This window comes from Mustela nivalis, assembly GCF_964662115.1.
Source record: "Mustela nivalis genome assembly, chromosome: 5".
Taxonomy (NCBI): Eukaryota; Metazoa; Chordata; class Mammalia; order Carnivora; family Mustelidae; genus Mustela; species Mustela nivalis.
Genome location: NC_139024.1, coordinates 113,529,704 through 113,553,269, shown reverse-complemented (window position 1 = coordinate 113,553,269; position 23,566 = coordinate 113,529,704). Strand labels below are relative to the sequence as shown.

General features: G+C 44.9%; 2 protein-coding genes and 1 pseudogene across 3 annotated transcripts; 2 read left to right on the top strand and 1 right to left on the bottom strand.

Annotated features, from left to right (window-relative positions):
* Window positions 1-1,384: 1,384 nt before the first annotated feature.
* Window positions 1,385-3,023, bottom strand: KHDC3L (KH domain containing 3 like, subcortical maternal complex member; the record flags this gene model as incomplete). Its single annotated transcript, XM_082729459.1, has 3 exons — window positions 1,385-2,256; window positions 2,519-2,698; window positions 2,855-3,023. The coding sequence occupies 3 exons, from the start codon at window positions 3,021-3,023 to the stop codon at window positions 1,385-1,387; spliced, it is 1,221 nt and encodes a 406-aa protein (XP_082585585.1).
* An 8,317-nt stretch (window positions 3,024-11,340) lies between these two features.
* On the top strand, window positions 11,341-12,320 carry LOC309864858 (myb/SANT-like DNA-binding domain-containing protein 4 pseudogene; annotated as a pseudogene). The gene has a single exon. The product of its transcript is annotated as a myb/SANT-like DNA-binding domain-containing protein 4 pseudogene (transcript).
* Window positions 12,321-16,923: 4,603 nt separating this feature from the next.
* Window positions 16,924-18,075, top strand: LOC309864360 (developmental pluripotency-associated 5 protein). The gene is made up of 3 exons (XM_082729790.1): window positions 16,924-17,111; window positions 17,201-17,380; window positions 17,846-18,075. The coding sequence occupies exons 1-3, from the start codon at window positions 17,000-17,002 to the stop codon at window positions 17,902-17,904; spliced, it is 351 nt and encodes a 116-aa protein (XP_082585916.1). The 5' UTR covers window positions 16,924-16,999; the 3' UTR covers window positions 17,905-18,075.
* Window positions 18,076-23,566: the final 5,491 nt, after the last annotated feature.

The following is a 23,566-nucleotide window of genomic DNA, read 5'->3' as shown; positions in this document are numbered from 1 at the left end:
TTTTTTTGCTTCTTCTAAAAATAGTTGAAAAACTATTATAAATTCAGCTTTGCATTTTATTTCTCTTATAAGTGCTTTTTAAAATTTGGGGTGGTCATCTATAAGTGGTGACTAAAGGGTATATGATAGATACACCCCTCCACTCCCTTGGTCTTTAAAGTTAGATTTCCTTGAATTTTTGAAAGAGATTTTATTTATTTGAGAAAGGGCAAGAGAGAGCATGCAAGATGAGGGGGCAGAGGAGGAGGGAGAAGCAGATCACTCTCTAACCCCCCCCCCCCCCAAAGGCAGGGAGCCCAGGCTTGATCCAAGGACTTGAAGATCATGACCTCAGCCTAAGGCACACCATTAACCAACTGAGCCATCCAGGTGCCCCAGTTTCCTTGAACTTTTTACGTGAAAAGTTCATAACACAAAGATTTCTGGTGTTGGGTTTTTATCCTAGCACCCAGCTGTTAACAGTTTGCTTCCTTCTGCTATCCTCGCACTGGAGTCCCAGCTGCCAGGATAGAGCTGCAAGCCAAAATCATAGAGATGATCCTTATCACCACAAAGGCAATCATATTATAATATGTAAATCTATCAAATTAACATGTACACTTTAAATTTACACAATGTTATATGTCAAATATATTTCAATTAAAAAAACCATGGCAAAGAGGTGACTATCATCCTGCTTCAGGACTCCCTGCTCCTGTGGTTACTAAGTGTCTAACTTGCAGCAAACCTCGCTGAAGGTCGGATGGCCCTCGCAAGACTTGAGAGCAACAGCAGGGCAGTCCTGGCTCTTTCACCCAATTTCCCCCTTCCTGGCCCCCACGTGTACAAACTGGGAAGTCGCTGGCTGCTTCCAGTGCCACGAAACATCCAGCCACGTGGATCGGATTGGAACCAAGTTTTCTCATCCCATATCAGAACAGAAACACCACAGGCTTTTAAATTTTCCAGTGAGGACGGACTCCATGGTGTGGAAAAGCCTCTTAACCGGCAAAACCAGATTCTTGAGGTTAAAGAGCACGAGGGAAGGACCAGCCGTTGGCCGGGAAGAGCGCTGCCTCCTGCGGATAGAAAACCAAAAGGTCTCACCTGCGTCCAGGTGAAGAGCAGCCTAGGGCAAATACTGGCTGCTGGAGGAAAGGCCTCTCCCTCCCCTTTTACCTGACAATTAACAGGCGCTAGAGAAATTCAATTCTTTATTAGGGAAATTCGATTCTATATTAGAACTCTTTAGATCAGTGTTTGCAAACATTTAACAAGGGGGCGGGGACCAAGAACTACCCACACCATTCTTCCCCCAGCTTCTGCAAGAAGAAGCAGGACTTAGCAGCAGTGAGGTCGTCCACTCTATCCTTGCCTGGTTCCCGCTCCCGGGCCCGAAGTGCTTTCATGAGCTGGTAACCGGTCCCTGGGTAGCGTCCGGGGACCGCTGGGTGGCCGCCTCGCGGGCTGCGCCCGGGGACCGCTGGGTGGCCGCCTCGCGGGCTGCGCCCGGGGACCGCTGGGTGGCCGCCTCGCGGGCTGCGCCCGGGGACCGCTGGGTGGCCGCCTCGCGGGCTGCGCCCGGGGACCGCTGGGTGGCCGCCTCGCGGGCTGCGCCCGGGGACCGCTGCGTCGCCGCCTCGCGGGCTGCGCCCGGGGACCGCTGCGTCGCCGCCTCGCGGGCTGCGCCCGGGGACCGCTGCGTCGCCGCCTCGCGGGCTGCGCCCGGGGACCGCTGCGTCGCCGCCTCGCGGGCTGCGCCCGGGGACCGCTGCGTCGCCGCCTCGCGGGCTGCGCCCGGGGACCGCTGCGTCGCCGCCTCGCGGGCTGCGCCCGGGGACCGCTGCGTCGCCGCCTCGCGGGCGGCCTTGGGGGACCGCTGCGTCGCCGCCTCGCGGGCGGCCTTGGGGGACCTCTGGGTGGCCGCCTCGCGGGCGGCCTTGGGGGACCGCTGCGTCGCCGCCTCGCGGGCGGCCTTGGGGGACCGCTGCGTCGCCGCCTCGCGGGCGGCCTTGGGGGACCGCTGCGTCGCCGCCTCGCGGGCGGCCTTGGGGGACCGCTGCGTCGCCGCCTCGCGGGCGGCCTTGGGGGACCGCTGCGTCGCCGCCTCGCGGGCGGCCTTGGGGGACCGCTGCGTCGCCGCCTCGCGGGCAGTGTCGGGGGCCCGCTGCGTCGCCGCCTCCTGGGCAGCCTTCGGGGAGCTCTGGGTCGCTGCTTCTCGGGCAGTGTCGGGGGACCGCTGGGTCGCTGCGTCCTGGACAGGGACCTTCTCTGAGCCTGGAAGAACAGTGTGGAGACCTTACCTATGTCCCCATACTCTTTCCACAAAAGGATTCATCCGTATGGGCTGGGGGTTGGGGTCCGGAACTTGAGAGTACCAGGTCAATTTGACCTTCTAGATCCCTTTGCAAGAAGGAATCGCTCTCCTGGACGGACTGAGAGGATGAGACCGCTGCCCGGTTTCATCCAGGAAGCATCAGTATCCTCCCCAAGGAACCCATGGCCTGCTCAGGGTGCCCCTATTTATCCGGTTCCGTACATTGTGCCCGGAGTTGGCGGTGATAGTCAGCCAAATTCATGATCATCTTGGATACATCTTTCTGGTAATAAGGCCGACCAAATATCAAGATCTCAGCCTCGCCCTCGGGATCCCACTGATTAACGTGAAGCAGAGTCTGCGACACACCCTCGACGTGCGGGATGTGCTCTCCTCCCCGGCCTGCGCAGGAAGCAAAGAGGCTGTGAGCGGTGGGATTTGGGAAGAGAAGGCGGCGGGGGGAGGCAGCTCTGGATTGTGGCTAAAGCCAGTGGAGAGCTTGCCCTGGGGAAAGGAGAGGGAAAGACCGCATTGGCCACCCCTCGGGGACCCACTCACCGAAGATCGCTTCCACCAGCCACGCCTCGAGGCGAACTGCCTTCGGACTCTTCAGATACTCCAAGTGGAACCAGTAGGGCCGCTTGGTGAGGTTACCGAGCACGGTGAACAGCGCCCCTTCTCGCTGCTCCAGCTGCACGAGCGTCGGAAACCGTCTGGGAGTGGCCATGCTGCAGCCGGCCTGGCTGGTAGCAGCTGAGCGGCTGCCAACCCGAAGGCGGAGGTTGGGACCAGCCGCTGCAGTTGCCGCGCGGCCGGGGCCTGATTTCAAGGGCTTTTGGCAAGCCCCTCCCCTTTTCATTGGATTCCAGCCCTCGCCTCCAAACCTGGGCTGCTGAGTCGAGCACCTGGGTGGTCTAGGAGGGGCTATTTTCGGGACCCGCATTTTTCCCCAGGCGCTGGGAGCCGGAGGTGGGGCGCCAGGTGGGAGCTATGTCCCTAAAGCTGGTCTCCCGCGGGGGGTGGTGGTGGTGGTGGGTGTGTGGGTGTGTGTGTGTGTGTGTGTGTGTACAGCCGCGTAGAGGTAGGGAAGATCCAGGATCAGGACAATATCTTTAAGACAAGCAAACTGGTATGTGCGGAGACACACGTGTTTCCCAACAGTTCTAATGGGACCAGCATTCCTGAGGGGTTGGCATGACTTTTTCATGGAAAACCTAATGAAAAACATGGAAAAAGTAAAAGCTTAAGTAGTAAGAAAGGTATTCAAGGGCAAAAGCAAATCCTATTTCCTCCTGAACCCTGACCACTGAGTTCCCTCCCTAGAAGCCATCACATTTCCAGCCTCTTTCTTAACCTATCACAGACAACTAAGCACACCCAGTAGCAAATGGCCTATGCGGTTTGGACACTATAGGGGCATCCATTGAAACTTTTTTGAATTCATTGAGACCTTTTAAAAAAGGTTTTGTATATTTATCTTAGAGAGAGAGAGAGAGCACAAGCAGGGGGAACAACAGAGGGAGAGGGAAAAGCAGGTTCTCCACTGAGAAGGGAGCTCCCCTGAGTCATGACTTGAGCTGAAGGCAGATGCTTAACTGACTGATCCACCCAGGCGCCCACACTGAAAGTTTTTTCTAATTCTCCTGTCTTTCTAATTCTAAGTAACACAATATTTCTGTGTCTTGGTTTTTTAGCCCAGCTTAAAGCATTACCCATTGACTGCTACTCAGGAAGATAAAGCTATATTGCTCTTGAATCAGTAGTTTGGGGTGTTATGTCCAGACCCAGCAGTGAGAGAACCCCAGAACTCAAGCTCATCCTTGTATCCTCTATGGGAGTTCTGTAGGTCAAAGAAGAGAGTGAGAAATTTGTCGGTGTCTGACAATATCCAAAGTCTTGAGAACCAAGCAAAATATGAATTGAGAGCTAAAGAAGTGCAAAATCCATTCAAAGGATCACAGGATGGAGCTATAAACTTCTTGAGTAGGCAGAATGATTAAGTGTGTGTATAACTGACACCCAAGGATCTGGGCTTCATAAATGCCCCCTCTGGAGATTATGGACTCACTAATATAGCAACTACAAATTGAATTTTAAGGTCCCCTCAGTGTTGCCAACAAGAACCCAATCCAAGAGGTATTTCCATGAAAATCTCTAGTCTGAAATCTCTTTGATGATATAGGATAATACATGGTTTCTTAGCTGCCCTAAGAGGATACTTACAGTTCTATGCATGTGATTGTCATTTATGTGTATGTGTGTGGAGATCTTTTACTTCACTGAAGTTTTAGAATTGGGTATAAAAATATTTAAGAGAATTAAAACCGTAGTATTGGGGTACCTGGGTGGCTCAGTGGGTTGAGCCTCTGCCTTCGGCTCAGCTCATGATCTGGGGTCCTGGGATAGAGCCTCTGCCGGCTCTCTGCTCAGCCTCTGCCGGCTCTCTGCTTACCCCTCTCTCTCTGCCTGCCTCTCTGACTACTTGTGATCTCTCTATATCAAATAAATGAATAAAATCTTTAAAAAATCCATAATGTCAGTAATTTTGTTTAAAAGAGATCTGTCATTCATATAAAATCCTAGAATGTGCAGACTAATCTATTCTAGAAAGTAGGAAGTAATTGCCTGGGGGGTGATAATGGAGGGAAGAAGGGATTGGAAAGAGGCATTTGGGGATGATGGAAATGTGCATTATCTTTACAGTGATGGTTTCACCAGATGTGGGTTTAGATATCAAAACTGGCCAATTGTATAAACTTTAATGTAAATCGTTTATTGTGCTTTATTCTTCAAAGTGTTTAAAAAAAAAAAAAAGGAGGGATCCCTGGGTGGTGCTGTCATTTAAGCTCGGAATTTTTGGTTTCCATTTAAGTAGTGATCTCAGGGTCATGAGATTGAGCCTGTATGGGGCTCCTGCTCAGTGTGGAGTCTGCTTCTTCCTCTGCCTCTCCCCCGCAATAAATATATAAATCTTAAAAAATAAAATTTCTAGGTTTCGGAAGCCTGGTTGGCTCAGTTGTTAAGCATCTGCCTTCAGCTCAGGTCATGATCTCAGGGTCTTGGTATGGAGGCCCCTCCTGGAGCTCCTTGCTCAGCAGGGAGTCTGCTTCTCCTTCTCCCCCCTTCCAGCTCATGCTTGCTTTCTCTCTCTCTCTCAAAAAGGTAAAATCTTCAAAAAAGAAAAAAAAGAAGGGAAGAAACATTCTAGGCTTATGAATAAAATAGTAAGGTTTTTTTTTAAGGTTTTATTTATTTATTTGACAGAGATCACAAATAGGCAGAGAGGCTGGCACACAGAGAGAGAGAAGGAAGCTGGCTCCCCACTGATCAAGCCTAATGTGGGGCTTGATCCCAGGACTCTGGGATCATGACCTGAGCCGAAGGCAGAAACTTAAACCCGCTGAGCCACCCAAGCACCCCAGGATAGTAAGTTTTGGAAGTAAAGCTTGAAAGCTTAAGAAAGGTCTATAGGTTTGGTTTTTACAATTTTAGGAAATAAAATATTAATTTCCTAAGAAATCTGTAAACAGTCTTTCTGTGCATAAAAATCACCCTTAGCATTCCAAATAAATAAATAAATAAATAAATAGTACCAGTACCTTTCACCCTTTTCTCCTAGATTACCTATATATATCAGATCTGGGAGCCTCCCAGTTCAGTAATATTTTGTTAGATGGGTGTTCACGTTTATACTATTATGACCTTGTAAGTAATATCTGTAGCTACAATAGTTTACTACAATTTCTTGCATAAAATTTTGTTTTACCTGATGTCATTAACCACTTTTTTGTTCAAATGCTTCTTTTTTTTTTTTAAGCTTTGATTTATTTGATAGCACTGCATGAGCAGAAGCAGTGGGGAGGGGTAGAGAGAGAGGGGGAGACAGGCTCCCCACCGAGCAAGGAGCGGGGGGGGGGGGGGGCGTCAGGGACTTGATCCCAGGGCCGTGGGATCATGACCTGAGCCAAAGGCAGCAGTTTAACGGACTGAGCCACGCAGGCATCCCTCTTTTTCTTTTAAAAGGCTGATTTTTCTTCATACTCCTTTATTTTATTTTTATTTTTCTTCATACTCCCAACTGTGTAACTTTCTTCTCTGTATTTTCAAGCACAGGAGGCACTTTACCATTTCACCATGACAATATTGCTCCTACAGTCTTTTTTTTTTTTTTTTTTAAGATTTTATTTATTTATTTGACAGACAGAAACAGTGAGAGAGGGAACACAAGCGGGGGGAGTTGGAGAAAACAGGCTTCTTGCTGATTGGGGCTCGATGAGGGGCGTAATCCCAGGACCTCGGGATCACGGCCTGAGCCGAAGGCAGATTCTCAGCTGACTGAGCCACCCAGGTGCCCCGCTAAATCAGTCTTAACTGCTCCAATGTAAGTTAGCTGCGTTCAGGCCCACCCTCCTGTGGATTACTACGCCTTTCCTGGTGTTGGATCCTCGGCTCTCTGAATCCCAAGACTTCCTTTTGTGTGCGTGCATGTTTGGTTTTGTTGTTGTGTTCGTTTAGTAGATTTTACAGCAGTAGCAAGAGCATCCAGGCAAAAATTACTAAGGTGATAGATAATCATCTCCAAAAGGATCCTCCTGATTTTTACTATACTTATCTCTCCCGCCTGGTTTCCGATTAGCTTCCAGGAAGCTGAGGATGAGGTAGCTGAGTTCCAGAAAGCAAGCAGATAATTGGGGAGGCAGAGTTGTGAGCACAATTAGCCCAGGCTGGACGAAGAAACAGAGACTTTCAAGCTGGTGAGGAGACTGAAACATGAGAGGAAGCACTGAAGGCAGTTGTGGCCATAGATGCTGATGCCTAATATGCTGAGTTTATTAAAATGAGAAACATATTTTTTCAGGTGGAACTTAAGAGCAACAACAACAGAATAAGCTTTAAGTGAAATTTTGAAATAAAATGTTTTCTTCCATGGAACCAGGGAAAGGTGGTTTAGAGTTTAGAATTTCACTTAGAAACTTGATAGATGTCTGTTTTCTAGCTATAATGTTTCTATGATTTTAGAGGCTGTCTGATTGTTTTGACAGATCGCCTCATTCTACAGGACTTTAAAATTACAAATATGACATACACATTATTTCATTATTGTTCATTGCCCCCTCAGTTTTGGAGTCTCGTTTGGGTTAAAAAATTAGCTTTAAAAAGGAATTTTCAGTAGTAAAAAGATTAATAACCCTTTTCGTTGCTCTTTACTACCTGCCTTAGACAAATGCTTAGGAGTGTTTCTGTGTCTGGGGAGTGCATGGGTTTGGGGAAGGTAATGAGGGACTTCAGGTAAGGGGTAAAGAATTGAACTCTTGGTGGTAGTTTACACTGGCCTGAGAACCCAGAGGTTCTCTCACCAAGTTCATGGTATTTGAGGCAGTGGTTTCTCTATTTTACTTCTCTTCAGAGAGAGAGAGACTTCCTTTCGTTTTGATAGAGCAAATCTATTGTTTTCTGAGGAAGAATGAATATTTTGAGGCCTTGAATGTTGTAAAGTATTTTTATTCTATCCACACAGTAAATTGGACATTAGGTTTTAGAATACTTTTTAAAATTTTTTTGAAAGATTTTATTTATTTGACAGACAGAGATCACAAGTAGGCAGGCGGCTGGGCGGGGGGTGAGGGGGTGCGAGAAGCAGGCTCCCCGCTGAGCAGAGCTCCCAACTGAGCAGAGAGCCCGATGTGGGGTTTGATCCCAGGACCCTGAGATCATACCTGAGCCGAAGGTAGAGGCTTAACCCACTGAGCCACCCAGGTGCTCCAGGTCTTAGAATTTTTGAATGAAATAATTCTTCCCTCAAAATTTCATGCTTTCTTTCATTGTGTGTTAACTTCCAGTGATGCTTTTGAGAAGTTTAGGCCATTCTGATCTTAATCTTCTTCAATTATTTTATTAAACATTATTTTCCTTGTGTTTCCTCTTACTTCTTTCTAAAAGTCAGCCTTCTGGACTGCTATTCTTTTTCTTTTCTTTTTTTATCTGCCCTATGCTGTTTTTGTTTGTCTGGTAAAAAAAACTAACTGGAAGCTCTGAGCATGTATGTTTGTCTATACCCAGCACTCACGGAGGGAGATATGAGTAGAACTTTTTCTTGAGAACCCCAGTGGAGTCTCATCCGCTTCCCTGCCCCCTACCACCACCCCACAGGCCAACATATGCATGATCATTAACATGGCAGGCCCTCAACAGCCAGCTCATGGCACAGAGTGGGAACAAGGGAAGGAATGGCTCCCACAGGTAGTGAGGTGAAGGGAGAGAGTGAGGCAGGAATTGACCCACGCCATCCTGAATACCTCCCACCCCAGCCTCTGAGCTTGCACCAGAAAGGGCCAAATTGGCCTGGCTAGGTTTCTGTGATAGATTCCAGATTCTGGGCAGCTGCCTTGGATCCTACACTCTATGCCCCATTAGGTGATTACTGTACACATGGCAGAGAATTGGGGTGCCTTTCTCCTTTCCTTCTAGGTGCTATAGTGGGCCCTGAGGAAGAAGTACTGCCAGCACTCACTCTAACCCCAACAACATGCCCAAGTCTATATTGCCCATGTAGTTGGAGTTGAGCAGACTGCAGACCAGGAGCAGAATCCCAGGTGGTCCCTGAGATGCGGGCATGGAGGGACTCATTTGGACCTCGCTTGCCTCATCTTAATGCTTCTGCCACAAGAGTGTGCCATCCACCTCTCCATTTTGTTTCCCCAGCCCTTGGGCTTGAATATTTTTATTCTAATAGATTAGTATCTCTTATTGTTTGAGGTTGGAAGAACACACTTCCTCCTTAAGTTCTTTTCCCAACTCTTACCAGAGGGCCAGCCTAAAGGGGGTGGAGAATCACAAACTTCTGCAGGTTTCTCTAAGGAAGAAGGAATTCGGTCACATCAGCTCCTGCCCTGGCCTTTCAACCATTTGTAACACGTACAGTTCAGTGGCATTAAATGTATTCACAATATTCTGTAAATATCACCACTCAAAACTATCATCCCTACCAGCCTGCCCTACAAATTTCGGACTTGCCAGCTACACAATCCCATAAGCCAATTTTTTGAAATAAGTCTCTTTATGTGTGTGTGTATGTGTGTGTGTGTTTGGTTCTGTTTCTTTGGTGAACATCGACTGACAGACTCCTTGACAGGACTTGATGACTTTCTTTTGTTCTCTAACTATACCTCATGCTTACCCCATCCTAGTACTTGTGACACAATATTACAACTGCTTCTTTTGTTTTTTTTCTCCTTTTGGGGACAGAGATTGTCTTTCAGGAGTGTATTCAGCATCTAGCAAAGTGTCTGTCAAACTGTAGGTACTTACTTTTTGATGAGGGAAGGAATAGCTTTAATTTCTTATGTATGGCTGGTGGTTTTTAGTTTGGAAGGGAGGACTTGGGCATAAGGGAAATTTAGGGAGAGCTAGGATTTAGTCCTTACCAAGTACCCAGTTCTGTCAAAGGCTTGACTTCTCCTGAGAGAGAGAAACAGACAGACAGACAGACAGACACACACACACACACACACACACACACAGGGAAGGAATGTGAGCATGTGGTCATGTGAATATGTAGTTTTTAATGGGAAAAGTATGTTTTGAGGTGAGTCTGTGGAAACTAGAGGATGATAATAGAGTTTCTGTGCAATTACCAGTGATTGTTCCAGAGAAGAAACTGCAATGACTAGGTATTTCCAGATGATACCAGGTATAGTGAAAAGCAGAAAGATTCTAAGTGAGATAAACTTAAGCCTCCAAGTTTAAAAACACATTGTAAAGCAATAGTTCTTTCTACAATAGCCTCATATTTAGAATGCCAGAACCTTGAATTGTGTGGTGACTTTGGTGGGAAAAACAAAAAACAAACTAGAAATTTCCAGCTGTGCGAAAGAGCAGAGAACTTAGAAAAAGTTTAATTATACACAAAAATGTACCGATAAGTGATTAAGTGGATAGCATTAAATGAATAATTTAATGAATGAATGAAATTATTAAAGAATGAATTTATTTATCAATGAATAATTAATGAATTTACTAATGAATGAATGAATTAAATGAAACATACTTTCACTTATTAAATAAGAAAATATTTAATAAGTGAAACTATGTGGTGACTAATGATGAAAAATAACATTTACGTTGGTTTACATCTTAAAATACAAGCGAAACATTCTTTATCTATTTAAAAAAATACAAGAAGAATGATCAAACTTGTACAGCCCCTACTGAGTCCTTGCTCTTGTGTACGGTTGGGGAAAGTTGAAGAAAATGGGATGTCAAAGTCAGGTGTATACGCCTATATCAGGAGCACACTCTAGGTGCTATAAAGGTGCCTAAAGGATAAAAGGTAATTTCAGGTCTTAAATAACTTACCCAAACTTGATTTTCAGGAGTTATGTTCTTTTCTTGGTATTTCTGACCCCTCTTAGAGGCAATCTGACAGAGGTACGACCGGAGTCAAGGGAACTTCATTCTCTAGTGTTAGCCCTTGAAAAAAATTGCCCAGGTGTAATATGTCATTGGTGAAGATAATACATCTTCTTCACAAGGATTACGCACAGTGTTATGTATTGAACGTATGACCTTTGGAGCAAGTGGGCTACCATCTCCCAGGTCCTCATAGTGGCAGAGCAAATGTTAGAGGAAAGAAAAAGCCAAGTTTTCACTTCCGTAATTCTTTGAAGTGTGCTGTAACATAGGAATGATCCAACCTGGCTGTGCTACTGGATGAGTGGAAAACTCTGAATTCTTTTTTATTTTTTTAAAAAGATTTTATTTATTTGTCAGAGAGAGAGAGAGCACAAGCAAGGGGAGCAGCAAGCAGACGGAGAAGCAGGCTCCTTCTGAGCAAGGAGCCTGATGCACGGCTCGATCCCAGAACCATGAGATCATGACCTGAGCTGAAGGTAGATGCCTAACTGACATAATCACCCAGGCATCCTAAAACTCTAATATAGAAAAAGTGCCAACAAGGGATTGCCTTTGACTTTTTGCTCTTTGTAGGATTTCTCAGCTTTTCACTTCTTCCTTTACTGTAAAAACTCTGCATTTAAGTTAGGAAAATGAAGCAGTTGAAAAAGAAAAGGAAAAGCAATTTTAATGTTCAAGAAACTCAGACCCTTTTTTAAGAAATTTCAAAAAGAAAAGAAGTCCTTTTTTCCAAGCAACTTAGTATAACAATTGACATGATGAAGCGGCTGGCTTGAGAGGAGACTGTACAGTGTGTTAGTGCTGTAGGAGAAGAATAAGGGATGAGGAGGGAAGTGGAAAAAAGGTACCTGACCTTAACTGGTGGGCACCTATGAAGAGAAAGAGGATGAGGTGAACATCCACATCAGCTGGCTGGTTCAGGGTGTCTTCTTCCCGCACCTGATTTAGAGGACTCTCTCACTGAAGAGATGGATGAAAAGATTGGATTCCAAAGTGATACAGATTTTGACTGGCAAAATGTGGCAGATTTCAGGGCTGCAGGTGGATCCTTAATTGAGGTTAAGGTGCAAGAGGAAGAGAGAGACCCCCAGAGCCCTGATTTTGAGATTGAGGAGGAAGTGTTGTCATCAGTTGTATCAGATACCAGGAGGGAAAATGAACTTCCTGATTCCCCCATATGATGAGTTTTTTTACTCTGAACTTAACACCATTGAGGTCTGCATGAGGTCCCCATTTGCTGGTAAACACAGAGAAACAGAAACTGCAGTTGGAAAAACGCCGCCGCCTGGATACGGGGCTGGAAGTCTGCAGGTGGAGAAGGAACCCTTCGGGATCGGAGGGAGTGGCTGCAGATTGAAAGAGAGAAGTTGAGGCTACAGTTCGTCAACTCTGACAACTCCTCTTTGGAAAATGAACTTGGCCAGGGACAAAAGTCCATACTTCAATCACAAGACATAGAACCAGAGAATTAAAACTTGAGAGAGAAGCTTACAATTGGAAAAAGATAGGTTATAGTTCTTGAAATTTGAATCAGAGAAGCTGCAGGTTGAAAACTAACTTACAAGTAGGGAGAGAGAGACTTCAAATTCAGAAGGAAAGACACTGGCAGTGATTTACCTCAGTCTCTGCTTAGCAAATGTTTGTAAACCGTAGGTTTTTCTCTAATATTGGGTAATATAAGATGGTTGCAGGATTAGCTATGTCTTTTTTTCCTGTTTAATGTCAGTGTTTTCAATAGGAAAAAGATAGCTATGTGTGGGTAACTGTATACTTAAATACTACATTACATAAATACTATGTGCCCTAGCATAAATAGTACAGCAGAAACTATTGTGCTGTACTCTTTGAATTAGGAAAATTGCATAGAATCTTGTATAATCTGTGTACTCAGTTTACAATTATATCTATATAAAATTCTAGCTTGGTAGTTCTTTATGGAGGAGGGGTATTTCTGACCCCCAGAAGACATTTGGCAACATCTGGAGACACTTGGTTTTTAAAATGGGGAAGTAGAAAAGGTCGCTACTGGTATGTAGTAGGGTAGAGGCCAGAGATGCCTGCCTATATCCTGCCATGCACAGGACAGCCCCCACAGAAACGAATTGTCCAACACAAAATGTCAGTTTTGCTGAGGTTGAGAAACCCTTTCCTAGCCTGTGTACCTCTAGAGCTTAGGTTTATAGTTTCAGAATATAAAAACCTCAGATATTTAAGATATTAAGGTAGTTACATGAATGGCCAAAAGCTTCAACCATGTAACATTACTGTAAAGTATATTGAACATAGGAAGTGATGGAGATTATAGGTATTTTATTGCCATGTTTCCATCTATAAATAACCTGAGACTGAGAAAATGATACAAGGAACATCAGAGATTGTCTAAAAGGGGTCACTTTGAAAAACAGTTCACTCATCTAGTTATTGATGCTTTAGATGCTTCTAGAGCATATACTTTTTAAGATTTAGTTCCCTTTTTTCTTTGAATTCATCATCAGTTTTTTTTTTTTTTTAAGATTTTATTTATTTGACAGAGCGATCACAAGTAGTCAGAGAGACAGATAGAGAGATAGGGGGAAGCAGGTTCCATGCTGAGCAGAGAGCCTGATGCAGGGCACAATCACTGGACCCTGAGATCATGACCTGAGCCGAAGGCAGTGGCTTCACCCACTGAGCCACCCAGGCGCCCCCATCAACTTAGTTGAGATAGAAAAATTGTCATTTCAACCACGGACTGAAATCTTATATTATCTTATATTCACTTATACATATATATATGTATATATATATACATATATATATATATATAAATATTCACTTATATTAAGTGAATGGTTGAAGCTAGTAAAAATGATACCAATATAAAAATGGTACTAGCAGTCCATGAACTTGAAACCAATGATTGGTTATTTTTTATTTTGATTCATTTATTTTTTAAAAGATTTTATTTTTTTATTTGAGAGAGACAGAGACAGAGATAGCAAGAGAGAGCAAGAGCAGAGGAGAGGGATAAGCAGGCTCCCCACTGAGCAGGGAGCTCAACATGGGGCTCGATCCCAGGCCCCCAGGATCATGACCCCAGCCAAAGGCAGCCACTTAACCAACTGGGCCACCTAGGTGCCCAAGTGGTTATTTAAAAAAAATATATTAACGACTATGTGGGGGTCAGAATGGGGGCTGGTGAAGCATGCCCTCTGTATCAGATAATGTTGATAATGATGATGATGATGATGATGATAATGATGATGAAATAATGATAGTAGCTGATGAATGAATTAGGGAAGCACTTATCACACACTATCTGATCTAATTTATAGAACAATTTTGAGAGTAGCATTATTATTCCTGCACTGAGGCGCAGAGAAGTAACACAGTAAGTGAAGGTCTGATCTCATATCATGTTGTAATTTGTCTTTGCCCCACTCTGAGGAACCACGTTTGTATCTTGAGCCCCTCTGGTATTTATTCTGAGACCAAGGGCTTGCTTAACCTGGTGATTTGCCTTCAGTCCCCTGAAGGTGCTTTTTCCATAATCCAGGTGATTCTGATACACAGTAAAGTTGAGAATCACTACAAGGGATCACTTTGAATTTTCTGATTTCTATGGCTGATAATGTAGCTTTAATACAACTCTTCTGTTGACAGATACTACTTGGATTCTGCATTTATTCCTTGTTAATTTAAGAATGTCTTGAAATCATATGTGCTATTTGAGTATGGACATATGAAAAAAAATTTATTTCTGCTTCATTACCTTGACTTTGAAATAGTGTTATTTTTCCATACCCAAAATAAATGCTACTACCATAGAAATAAAATTTGCCTACACTAACTAAAAAACAACAACAAAGAGTATTACTTTTTAAAAAAGATTTTACTCACTTATTTGACAGAGAGAGAGAGAGAGAGAGTGAGATCTCAAGTAGGCAGAGAGAGTAGGGGTGGGGGAGAGGGGAGCAGGATCCCTGCTGAGCAGGGAACCTGATGTGGGGCTCCATCCCCGAAGCCTGAGATCATGACCTGTGGGGGTCAATCCCAGGTGCCTGAGATCATGACCTGAGCTGAAGGCAGAGGCTTAACCCACAGACCCACACGGGCACCCCAAAAAGGAGTATTTCTAATTGCATCTTTTGTTCTATTTTAGGTCTTTCTGCTCCTGCTTTGTATCTCCTCTTATGGTCAAGATTCAAAAACACCAAAGTCCACTCTAAAGAAAGCTTTTTATCATCATCCACACATCCCACTTTAAATAATACAAGTAATAATTGCCAATACGGATGCATCTGGCTCCAGTGTCCATAAGTCTGAAAAGTAAATAATTGAAATTAATTCTTTTAAAGGTAAAAGGAGCCACCAGCTGCTCTGGAATGGTAATTCTGAGAAAACTCTAATCTCAGCTTTTTGGAAGATATCTGTCACCTTCCCAGCCCCTGCATCACACTCATCCTACCTTCTTTAGTCAAGAAAGTATTTACTTTAAAAAAAAAAAAAAAAGTATTTACTTTTATAGCTAGTGACAAATGTTGGGGTGCAGGGAGTGCTTAGATGGTGGAAAAGCCTAGCCTAATAACACACTCAGGTGATTTAAAAGTTTTCAGCCAAAATAAAACCTGAGTGTATTAAAATATCCAATTATTTGCAACTTATAGAGACACTCAATGCAAAAGGAAACAAATATTCTCCAAGAAAAGAAAAACAAATGAATTAGACAATAAGAAAGAAACTAAGCTGGAGTGATAGTGTTTAAATAATATCTAGTAGACTTTAATGTGAATGGCATTAAGCAGGAAAAGGTCTTTATGTGAGAACATGTTGACCATTTTGTACCACAATGTTCTCTTTAAGTCTCTTAACTATCCAGCTTTCTTGCCAACAGAACACAGTGGTGTATAGCTGCTAGAAAGGGGTCCCAAGATGGCAACCGAAATTCAGACAGATTTTGTAAATTTTCAATTCTGATTTCATTTTTTCAATGAAACTTTTTTATTTGGGGATAATTGTAGATTCACATACAGTCATTATTTTTTGTTTTTGTTTTTTTAAATAGGCTCCACACTCATGCAATCCAATGCAGGGCTTACACTGATAACCCTGAGATCATGACCTGAGCTGAAATCAAGAGGTGGATGCTCAACTCATTGTGTCACCCAGGTGCCTCATAAACCCACAGTTTTTCCGCTGAATGTGAAGAAGCCTGCCCTAAGAGATAGTCATAATAGTCAGCTGATGGGATTGGAGGTTACCAGAACATGGTCTTGGGAAAAGTCAGCTTAATTTCCACATCTATGAAGCTATAAAACACTGAAGTCACACACTCATTGCATGAATCTAGTGCATCACTTCAAGCAACATGTTTTTTAAATGAATAATACTATTTAGAATCAGAAGTCTGGCCTATACAGGGGTGCCTGGGTGCTCAGTCAGTTAAGCAGCTATTTCTGCTCAGGTCATGATCTCGGGGCATCAGCTCCATGCTCCTCAGGGAGTCTGCTTGAGGATTCTCTTTCTCCCTCTGCCCCTACCCATGCTTGCTGGCTTTCAAATAAATAAATACAGAAAGAAAAGAAAGAAAGAAAGAATTAGTCTGGCCTATACAGTTTGGGCCCAAGGGTCCAGGTGGGGCATTCATGAGTTCTGAAATTAGAGATTGAAAAGTTCCAGACTTTGCAGCTTCAAGGAGGGTGACCAGTAAGAGCACTTTAGCGACCCCATCCCGTGCGTTGCCGATAAGTAATTTCTTAATTTCCTTTTCTTCTTTGTTAAATGGCAGGAATTACTCCTGAGTCGCCGGAAGCTGTAGGGGTCTCAGTGACGTGAAGCTTCGGGGTTTGGCACAGGGGAAGTGGGACCTTCCTTTGGAACGTGGGAGGCAGGAACTTGATTTGGCAGCTCCCCGGTGGTCCTCCCACCATCAAGACTTGGATTTTCGTCTTTCCGGGGTTCAGGCCCAATTACTTGTTTCCAGGTGAAGAGCTGCCCTTGCCCCCACGTACTCCCAGCGCCAAGAGATCCCGGTGTGGAAACCCTTATAAACTCGGAGACAGCTGGGCCCACCCGGGCCGCGAAGAGGATTAAGTGACTGCCATGGTCACGTGCAACACCAATGCGCAGGCGGGCCAGCCTAGCGTGTTGAGTGGGAGACTGGGCCGCCAGGCAGGGGCGGGGATTCTCGTGGGCGGAGCTTCTCGTGGGCGGGGCCCGTCCCGGTGCGCTCCTCTCTGGCGCGGAGGCCCCCCCTCGGACTCAGGCCTAGGCCAGGTTGGAGCGTACGTAGTTAGTTTTGAGGCGCTGCAGATGGGGTCTCTACCAGAACGAAAAGATATTCCACCGTGGGTGAAAGCTCCCGAAGACCTGAAAGATCCCGAGGTGTTGCAGGTCCAGACGCAGCTCTTGGAGGCTCTGTTTGGTGAGTGAGCCCAGCAGTCCTGACCTGGGTGCCCTGACCCGGCGTCTTGGTCTCCGTGGGCCTGAGCGCTCGTTTTCTTCTCCATACAGGCCCAGCGGGATCTCGAATCCCGTACTTCGAGCAAGTGAGCAAAGTCATGCTCGAGCTAAAGGTTCTGGAATCCTCGGACCTCACGGAGGTCGTGGTTTATGGCTCTTACTTGCACAAGCTCAGGGCCAGGTGGATGCTCCAGTCCATGGCTGAATGGCACCGCCAGCGACAGGAACGAGGTGAGAGGCCTCTCGACTAGGTGCTTTGGCCTGGGGACGTGTGGGTAGTTTTACTTCCTCTCCTGTAGCCCTTCTCCTCCCCATGCCCCAGTGCCCCGCAACCACCACCCGGACCTCAGGCTTCAGCAGGGGCGTCCCTCCCTGTCTGGGCTTCCCCTGAGATGATGAAATTCCGTCTGTTGGTTCTAGAGACCCTGGAGGAAGACCAGGATGAGAGGCGGCCTGGCCTCATAGGGAAGTGTTCCCCGAGACCTGATCCCAGTTCTTACCCTCCCTCCCAACACTCCCCCTAGCTTATTGGGGGGATACTGGAGTAGGCTCAGCGGCCCCACCTTCTGATGTTCCCAAGAATCCCAGGTGGTGAATGCCAGGCTGAGAAGTCCCAGAAAGGAACCTTGAAAGAGGCTGAGAACTGTCCAGGCCCTTACCCTCCCCTCTCACGCACACTTGTTCTTTCTGGTGCAGGGATGCTCAAACTTGAGGATGCCATGAAAGCCCTAGAGCTAGGTCCTTGGATGAAGTGAAGCCAGTTTGCAACCCGCGTACCTGGACTCAGGATTTAAAGAGTAAACTCTGCCTCCAGAGGTGGAATGCATGTGGTCTGGTTGAAATTCTGCTCCAGTCTGACAAGGAAAAACCAGCTGATTTTTGGGTCTCCGCCTTTGTCTCAGTCCTAATGTGGCTTTCCCCCCAGGTTTGCTAATTAAAGAATAAAATTTTAAATAAGTAGCTCCTTGATGATTGAAGTACTGGAGATAACATCACAGCCAAGGTGGCCCTTGAGCTTCACCCTTAAATAAAACCATCAAAGCTAGAAAAAGGTCCAAGAGTACACATGGTTAGGGTTTAAAAGGTATAGGAATTGGGTTCTGAGACGCAGCTTTGATCAAAACCCAGTCAGTTTTAGGGGAAGTGTGATATTGTCTGGAACTGACCTCGATTGTTCTTTTTTGAAGAAGAAGAATTTATATACTTGTCAGCACAGGAGCAGGGAGAGGGGCAGGCAGTGGGAGAATCAGGCTCCCTGCTGAGTAAGCGGAAGGCAGACACTAAACCGACTGATCCACCCAGGCATCCCTGACTTGGATTACTTTTAAAAAAATAACTAATAGGTACATGTGTAAGATGGAAAGCAAATTATTCTCCAAAACATAGAAATGCCAGTACCTTCTTAGTGTACTAGTTTTATATACTTATAAGCTTAATAGAAGACCACTAGCAGATACGCAGAACTGTAGACTAAGGGGAGAATACTTGTTGCTATATTGGAATAAACAGCATTGTCTTAAATACTAATATTTACATTTACTTACAAATTTTTAATAGGTACATTCATGGATCAGAATCCCAAAATGATAAAAAAAAGTCTCTTCTGTCCATTTACAAGATTATAAAAATTATCTGCATAATTATCCATTTATGCTCCTATTTCTGCTCTCCAGAAATAAAAAGCTGTATTTTCTTGGGTGCTCTTTGACAGGTTTTATAAAAATACGATTACAATCATAATCCCTTACAGTTGGCGATGATTCCATTTAATCGGTCACCTACCAAAAGATTTTTGGGTTGTTCCCAGTCTTTGGCTTTCCATAGCTGTGGTGAATACCATGAAGGTCACTGTTTTGCAAGTGTGCACGTAACTGTAGCTCCATAAATAGAGGAAAATTTGCTGTTCCAGAGAGAAAATTATATATATATAATGTTGCTAGATACTACCAAATTGCCTCTTTCACAAGGGTTGAAATAATTTTACACCCAGCAGCAATATATGAGATTGCCTGTTTCTGCACAAGCTCACCCAGAGATGAGTGGCAAACTTTTTTTTTTTTCTGCTAAACTATTAGGTTCAGTCTTCCCGAGTTAGCACTCCTTGCTTGAGCCTGCTTTATGGACCAGCAGTTGTGGCTCCCTCAAACTGCCCTGCGCTAGTGCACCCTTAAGTCTGTTGGCAACGAGTGTGTGTAAAAATGTAAACTGGAGAGTTGGGAATTCAAATTCTGCGATGTGAGAATGAAATACAAAACTTCCTTGCCCCGAAGGCCTGGAATTTCTGCCCTAAGGGCAGTGCTTCCAAGTGTAGGAAACAGCTCCAGGTTAATCTGTGTCAAAGTAGCAAAATTTGGAAATTTAAGCATAGGCCATAAATTCTGCATATGCCCTGGACTGAAGAATTTTCAGCCTTAAAAAAACAAACCACAGAACTTTGAGAAAATTCACAGGAAAGGTTTTGGAATCTGAAGATTAAAAAAAACTGTCTTGCGGTGGCTGCCATTTTTTCCCCCCTTGAGTTTTAAGCATTTGGCTTGTTTTCTACCAATGGTTGGTATAGGATTAAGAGCAGCAAAGCAGCTTTCATTGTAATGGAAATAGCCTCTGCTCTACAGAAGGGCGGACATTAGCACTGACTAGATTTAGAGGGGAGGTAAATCCAGGGCGTAGTTGAGGAAAGTCGGGATTGTTTACAAAACAATAAACAAAAGCAAAATCCAGTCTAGAAAATCCTCTGGCCCCAAGGGGGTTCACCATTGATGCTGACTGAGAGCCTCAGGCCTGCCAAGAACTCCACCTGGCTCTGCATTTAGTGACTCACCTAATTCTTTAAATATTGCCTCCTTTTTACGGATTAGGAAAACCAAGGCTCATCAATCACACCCCCTTCCTCACGATTCATATTGTTACATTTAAATATGCTTATAAATTTTGATGATCACAAGAAACGGCATGGAGTGGGGAAGGGGTATAGACGCTCCTGGGTTGTCCTGGAGCAGATAGCCCAAGCAGGCCTCCCACCATGGGCTTCTGGGGAGGCATGGCAGGACACCTGGTAACCCCTGTGTCTTGGGGAATGGGGCCCCCAACCACCAAGTGTTTGGAGGAGCCTAAGGGTGCTTGAGACTGGACCTGAGTTGGGGGGGGGGGTCAGGGAAATTACCCCCAAGGAAGTCAGTTCTGGGTGAGAGCCAAGTTAGGTGTCAGCAGTCAGCTTTTCCAGATGGAGGGGACTGGAAGAGATATGCAGCCCCATAGAGAGATGTTGGGAACCGGTGCTGGGGCGGGAGCAGACTGAAGGCAGGGCTGGAAAGGGAGGAAGGCTGGTCCTCCCAAGGCCTCATAGACCATGCTAAGAGGGGAGTAGTCACCCAGGCCTTTGAAGACGGTGGTGAGTTGTCTAAGAAGCTCTAGTCCCTCCGAACCACTCAGAAATGTAGTTCCTGACTCCCCTGGAGCTAGGGTCTCTGTTAACATCCTGATTCCTCTCTACTCCCTCTGCCTTGCCTCCCCACAGCTCCCATTAATCTAGAAACTTTACTGAAGGTCTCTGCTTTGCCCCTTCCAGGAACCTTGCTCTAGAGAGAAAACAAAAAAGAGATGTGACCAGGGGGCATTTTTGGGATTTCAGGAAGTCTTTCCAGAAAACTAAGTGTCTGGAATGTTATTTACATGAATGAAATCTGAAACATTATGGGGCGCCTGGGTGGCTCAGTGGGTTAAGTCGCTGCCTTCGGCTCAGGTCATGATCTCGGGGTCCTGGGATCGAGTCCCGCATCGGGCTCTCTGCTCGGCAGGGGCCTGCTTCCTTCGCTTCCCCTCTCTCTGCCTACCTCTCTGCCTACTGTGATCTCTGTCTGTCAAATAAATAAATAAAATCTTAAAAAAAAAAAAAAAGAAATCTGAAACATTAAATTGTATGGTTAAGTAATCGAAGAAGAGGTTGTCTCTGGCTCATGGAATTTGGGAATTAGAGTTTGTCCAAAGAGGGGCAGCTCTAGCAGGCCCTATAGCCGTGTTTTGGAATCACGCAGCAGTTTTGGAAGCACCAGATTATCCTAATTTGACTCCAACCATCAAAAACTGAACCTAATTTCATGGGATTTTCCCCTAACTTTAATAGAAAGCATAGTTACTGTCATTGCATTAGGGATATCTAGGATTTAACTTAATTAAAATGACAAGTTAAATAGTTTTCAGTTGTGTTGCTGACAAAGGAAAATGAAATGTCTAGCCTTCAAGGACTCCTAGCCTGAACTGCCACAGGCATGGGACATTAGTGAGGGTCGAGAACAAAGAACTAGAGTGGGGTGAAGCAGGGCTTTGGGTCTGAAGAAAGGAATTAAAAGGGAGAACAGATGAATAATTCCTCTCTTCTTGAGGCTTTAGGAAAGTTTGGGCCAGAGGGTTCAAGGATCATCTGTGGGAATAATCCAGTGCTGGTGCCCCGAGCCATTCCCTATGTTCAGGATGGTGGCTATGTGGGTGGGATGGGCCCATGGAGCAGGGGACATGTGGGTGGTGAGAAGATATGAATTGCCCAGCATGGTTCCTGCTCACTCCCATAACTTGACTTTTCAAAAGGATTACTTTGGATTGACTTTTTGGCTTTTTCACACTGGGTGATCGATTTTGTAACACTGGAGAAAACTTGTCTAGACTGACTCAATAAATGACTTTACTCCAACAATATTATAATATGTTGTAACACATGTAATGAACAAGCACTTCCATGTCTTTATTTTCATTAAACCACAGAACATCACCGTTGCCCACTTTGTCAGTGAGAAAATCCAAGAGGAAGGAGGTCACTGGTCAGCAGTAGCAGCTTTATCTGAGAACTTGTTAAAAACATGCGTTTTTAGATCCACCGCAGGCCTACTCAATCAGAATCTGGTGTGGGGCCTAGCAACGGGTGGTTTAACAAGCCACGAAACTTGAGAGTCATTGGTTTAAATAAATTAATTTGGTAATTAATTTGGTTACTCTGACTCTACCTCCATTTCTAGATCAGTTGAGAGGGAATGAGGGTTCTCAATTCTTTTTTTTTTTTTTTTGGTTAGGGTTCTCAGTTCTTATTTTGGGTTCCTGGACCCAATTCAACAAATGAATGTGTGTGACAGACACCCCCCCTCCCCAGCAATTCAAAAGAGGCCAGTTTCCAGACTATTAGGTCTGTCAGCCTTAATTAAGTGCTCTTCCTACTCCATCCATCGTTCCTGCCCCCACCATACACACACGTCATTCTAAATTGGTACCTGTCTTAAGTAACCTTAAGGAATTTAAAATCTGTCATTACCTCTTCAAAAACTTAGGTAAGCATAAAGTTACTTGTCGTGCTTATTTAATGCAGATTTTCATACCTACTCTCAGATCTTTTAATTTCATAGTTCTAGGTAAGAATTTCTACCTTTCAACTTTGATATTTTGATTATTAAATATTGTGGTGTAGACCTCTTTGGGATCATTCTTTTTTTTTTTTCAAAAATTTTTAAGATTTTATTTGTCGGTGAGAGAGAGTGAGCACAAGGTTGGGGGGCTGGTGGGGCAGGCAGAGGCAGAAGCAGGCTGCCAATGAGCAGGGAGCCTGATGCGGGGCTCGACCTCAGGACCCTGAGATCATGTCCTGAGCTGAACGCAGATGCTTCACTGACCGAGCCACCCGGGCATCCCTGGGTTCATCTTCGTTGGAGCTCTGTTTCCTGAATCTGGATGTCGGTTTCCTTCCCCATGTTAGGGAAGTTTTTGATCGTTCCTTTAAGTAAGTTTTCTGCTCCTTTGTCTCTCTGTTCTCCTTCTGGGACCCCTATAATGCGAATGATTGTTCACTTGATGTTGTCCAAGGCATCCCTTAACCTATCCTCATTTAAAAAACTTTAAAAATTAGGCTCCATGGGGTGCCTGGGTGGCTCAGTCGTTAAGCATCTGCCTTTGGCTCAGGTCATGATCCCAGGGTCCTGAGTTCGAGCCCCACATCTGGCTTTCTTCTCCAAGGGAGGCCTGCGTCTCCCTCTCCCACTACTCCTGCTTGTGTCCTACTCTCGCTTGCTCTGTCAAATAAATAAATAAAATCTTTATAAAAAAATAAAAAAATAAATAAATTAGGCTCCATGCTGAGGGACCTGGAACTTATGACTTTGAGATTAAGAGTTGGAAGCTTAACTGACTGAACTACCCAGGTACCACTCCTCATTTAAAAAAAAAATTCTGTTTTCTTTTTGCTGTTCAGTTTGGTGCCTCTCCTCATTTCTTTCTCTTTCTTTCTTTTCTATCTTTTTTTTTTTTAAGATTTTATTTATTTGACAGAGAGAGAGAGAGAGAGAGAGACCGCGAGATAAGGAACACAAGCAGGGGGATGAGAGAGAAGCAGGCTTTTCACTAAGCAGGGAGCCTAAAGACTGAGCCACCCAGGCACCC

Coding starts and splice junctions, on each gene's coding strand:
- LOC309864360 (XM_082729790.1), top strand. CDS start 17,000: ATGGGGTCTCTACCAGAACGAAAAGATATTCCACCGTGGGTGAAAGCT. Junction 17,112..17,200: donor GCTCTTGGAGGCTCTGTTTG/GTGAGTGAGCCC, acceptor TTCTCCATACAG/GCCCAGCGGGATCTCGAATC. Junction 17,381..17,845: donor CCGCCAGCGACAGGAACGAG/GTGAGAGGCCTC, acceptor TTTCTGGTGCAG/GGATGCTCAAACTTGAGGAT.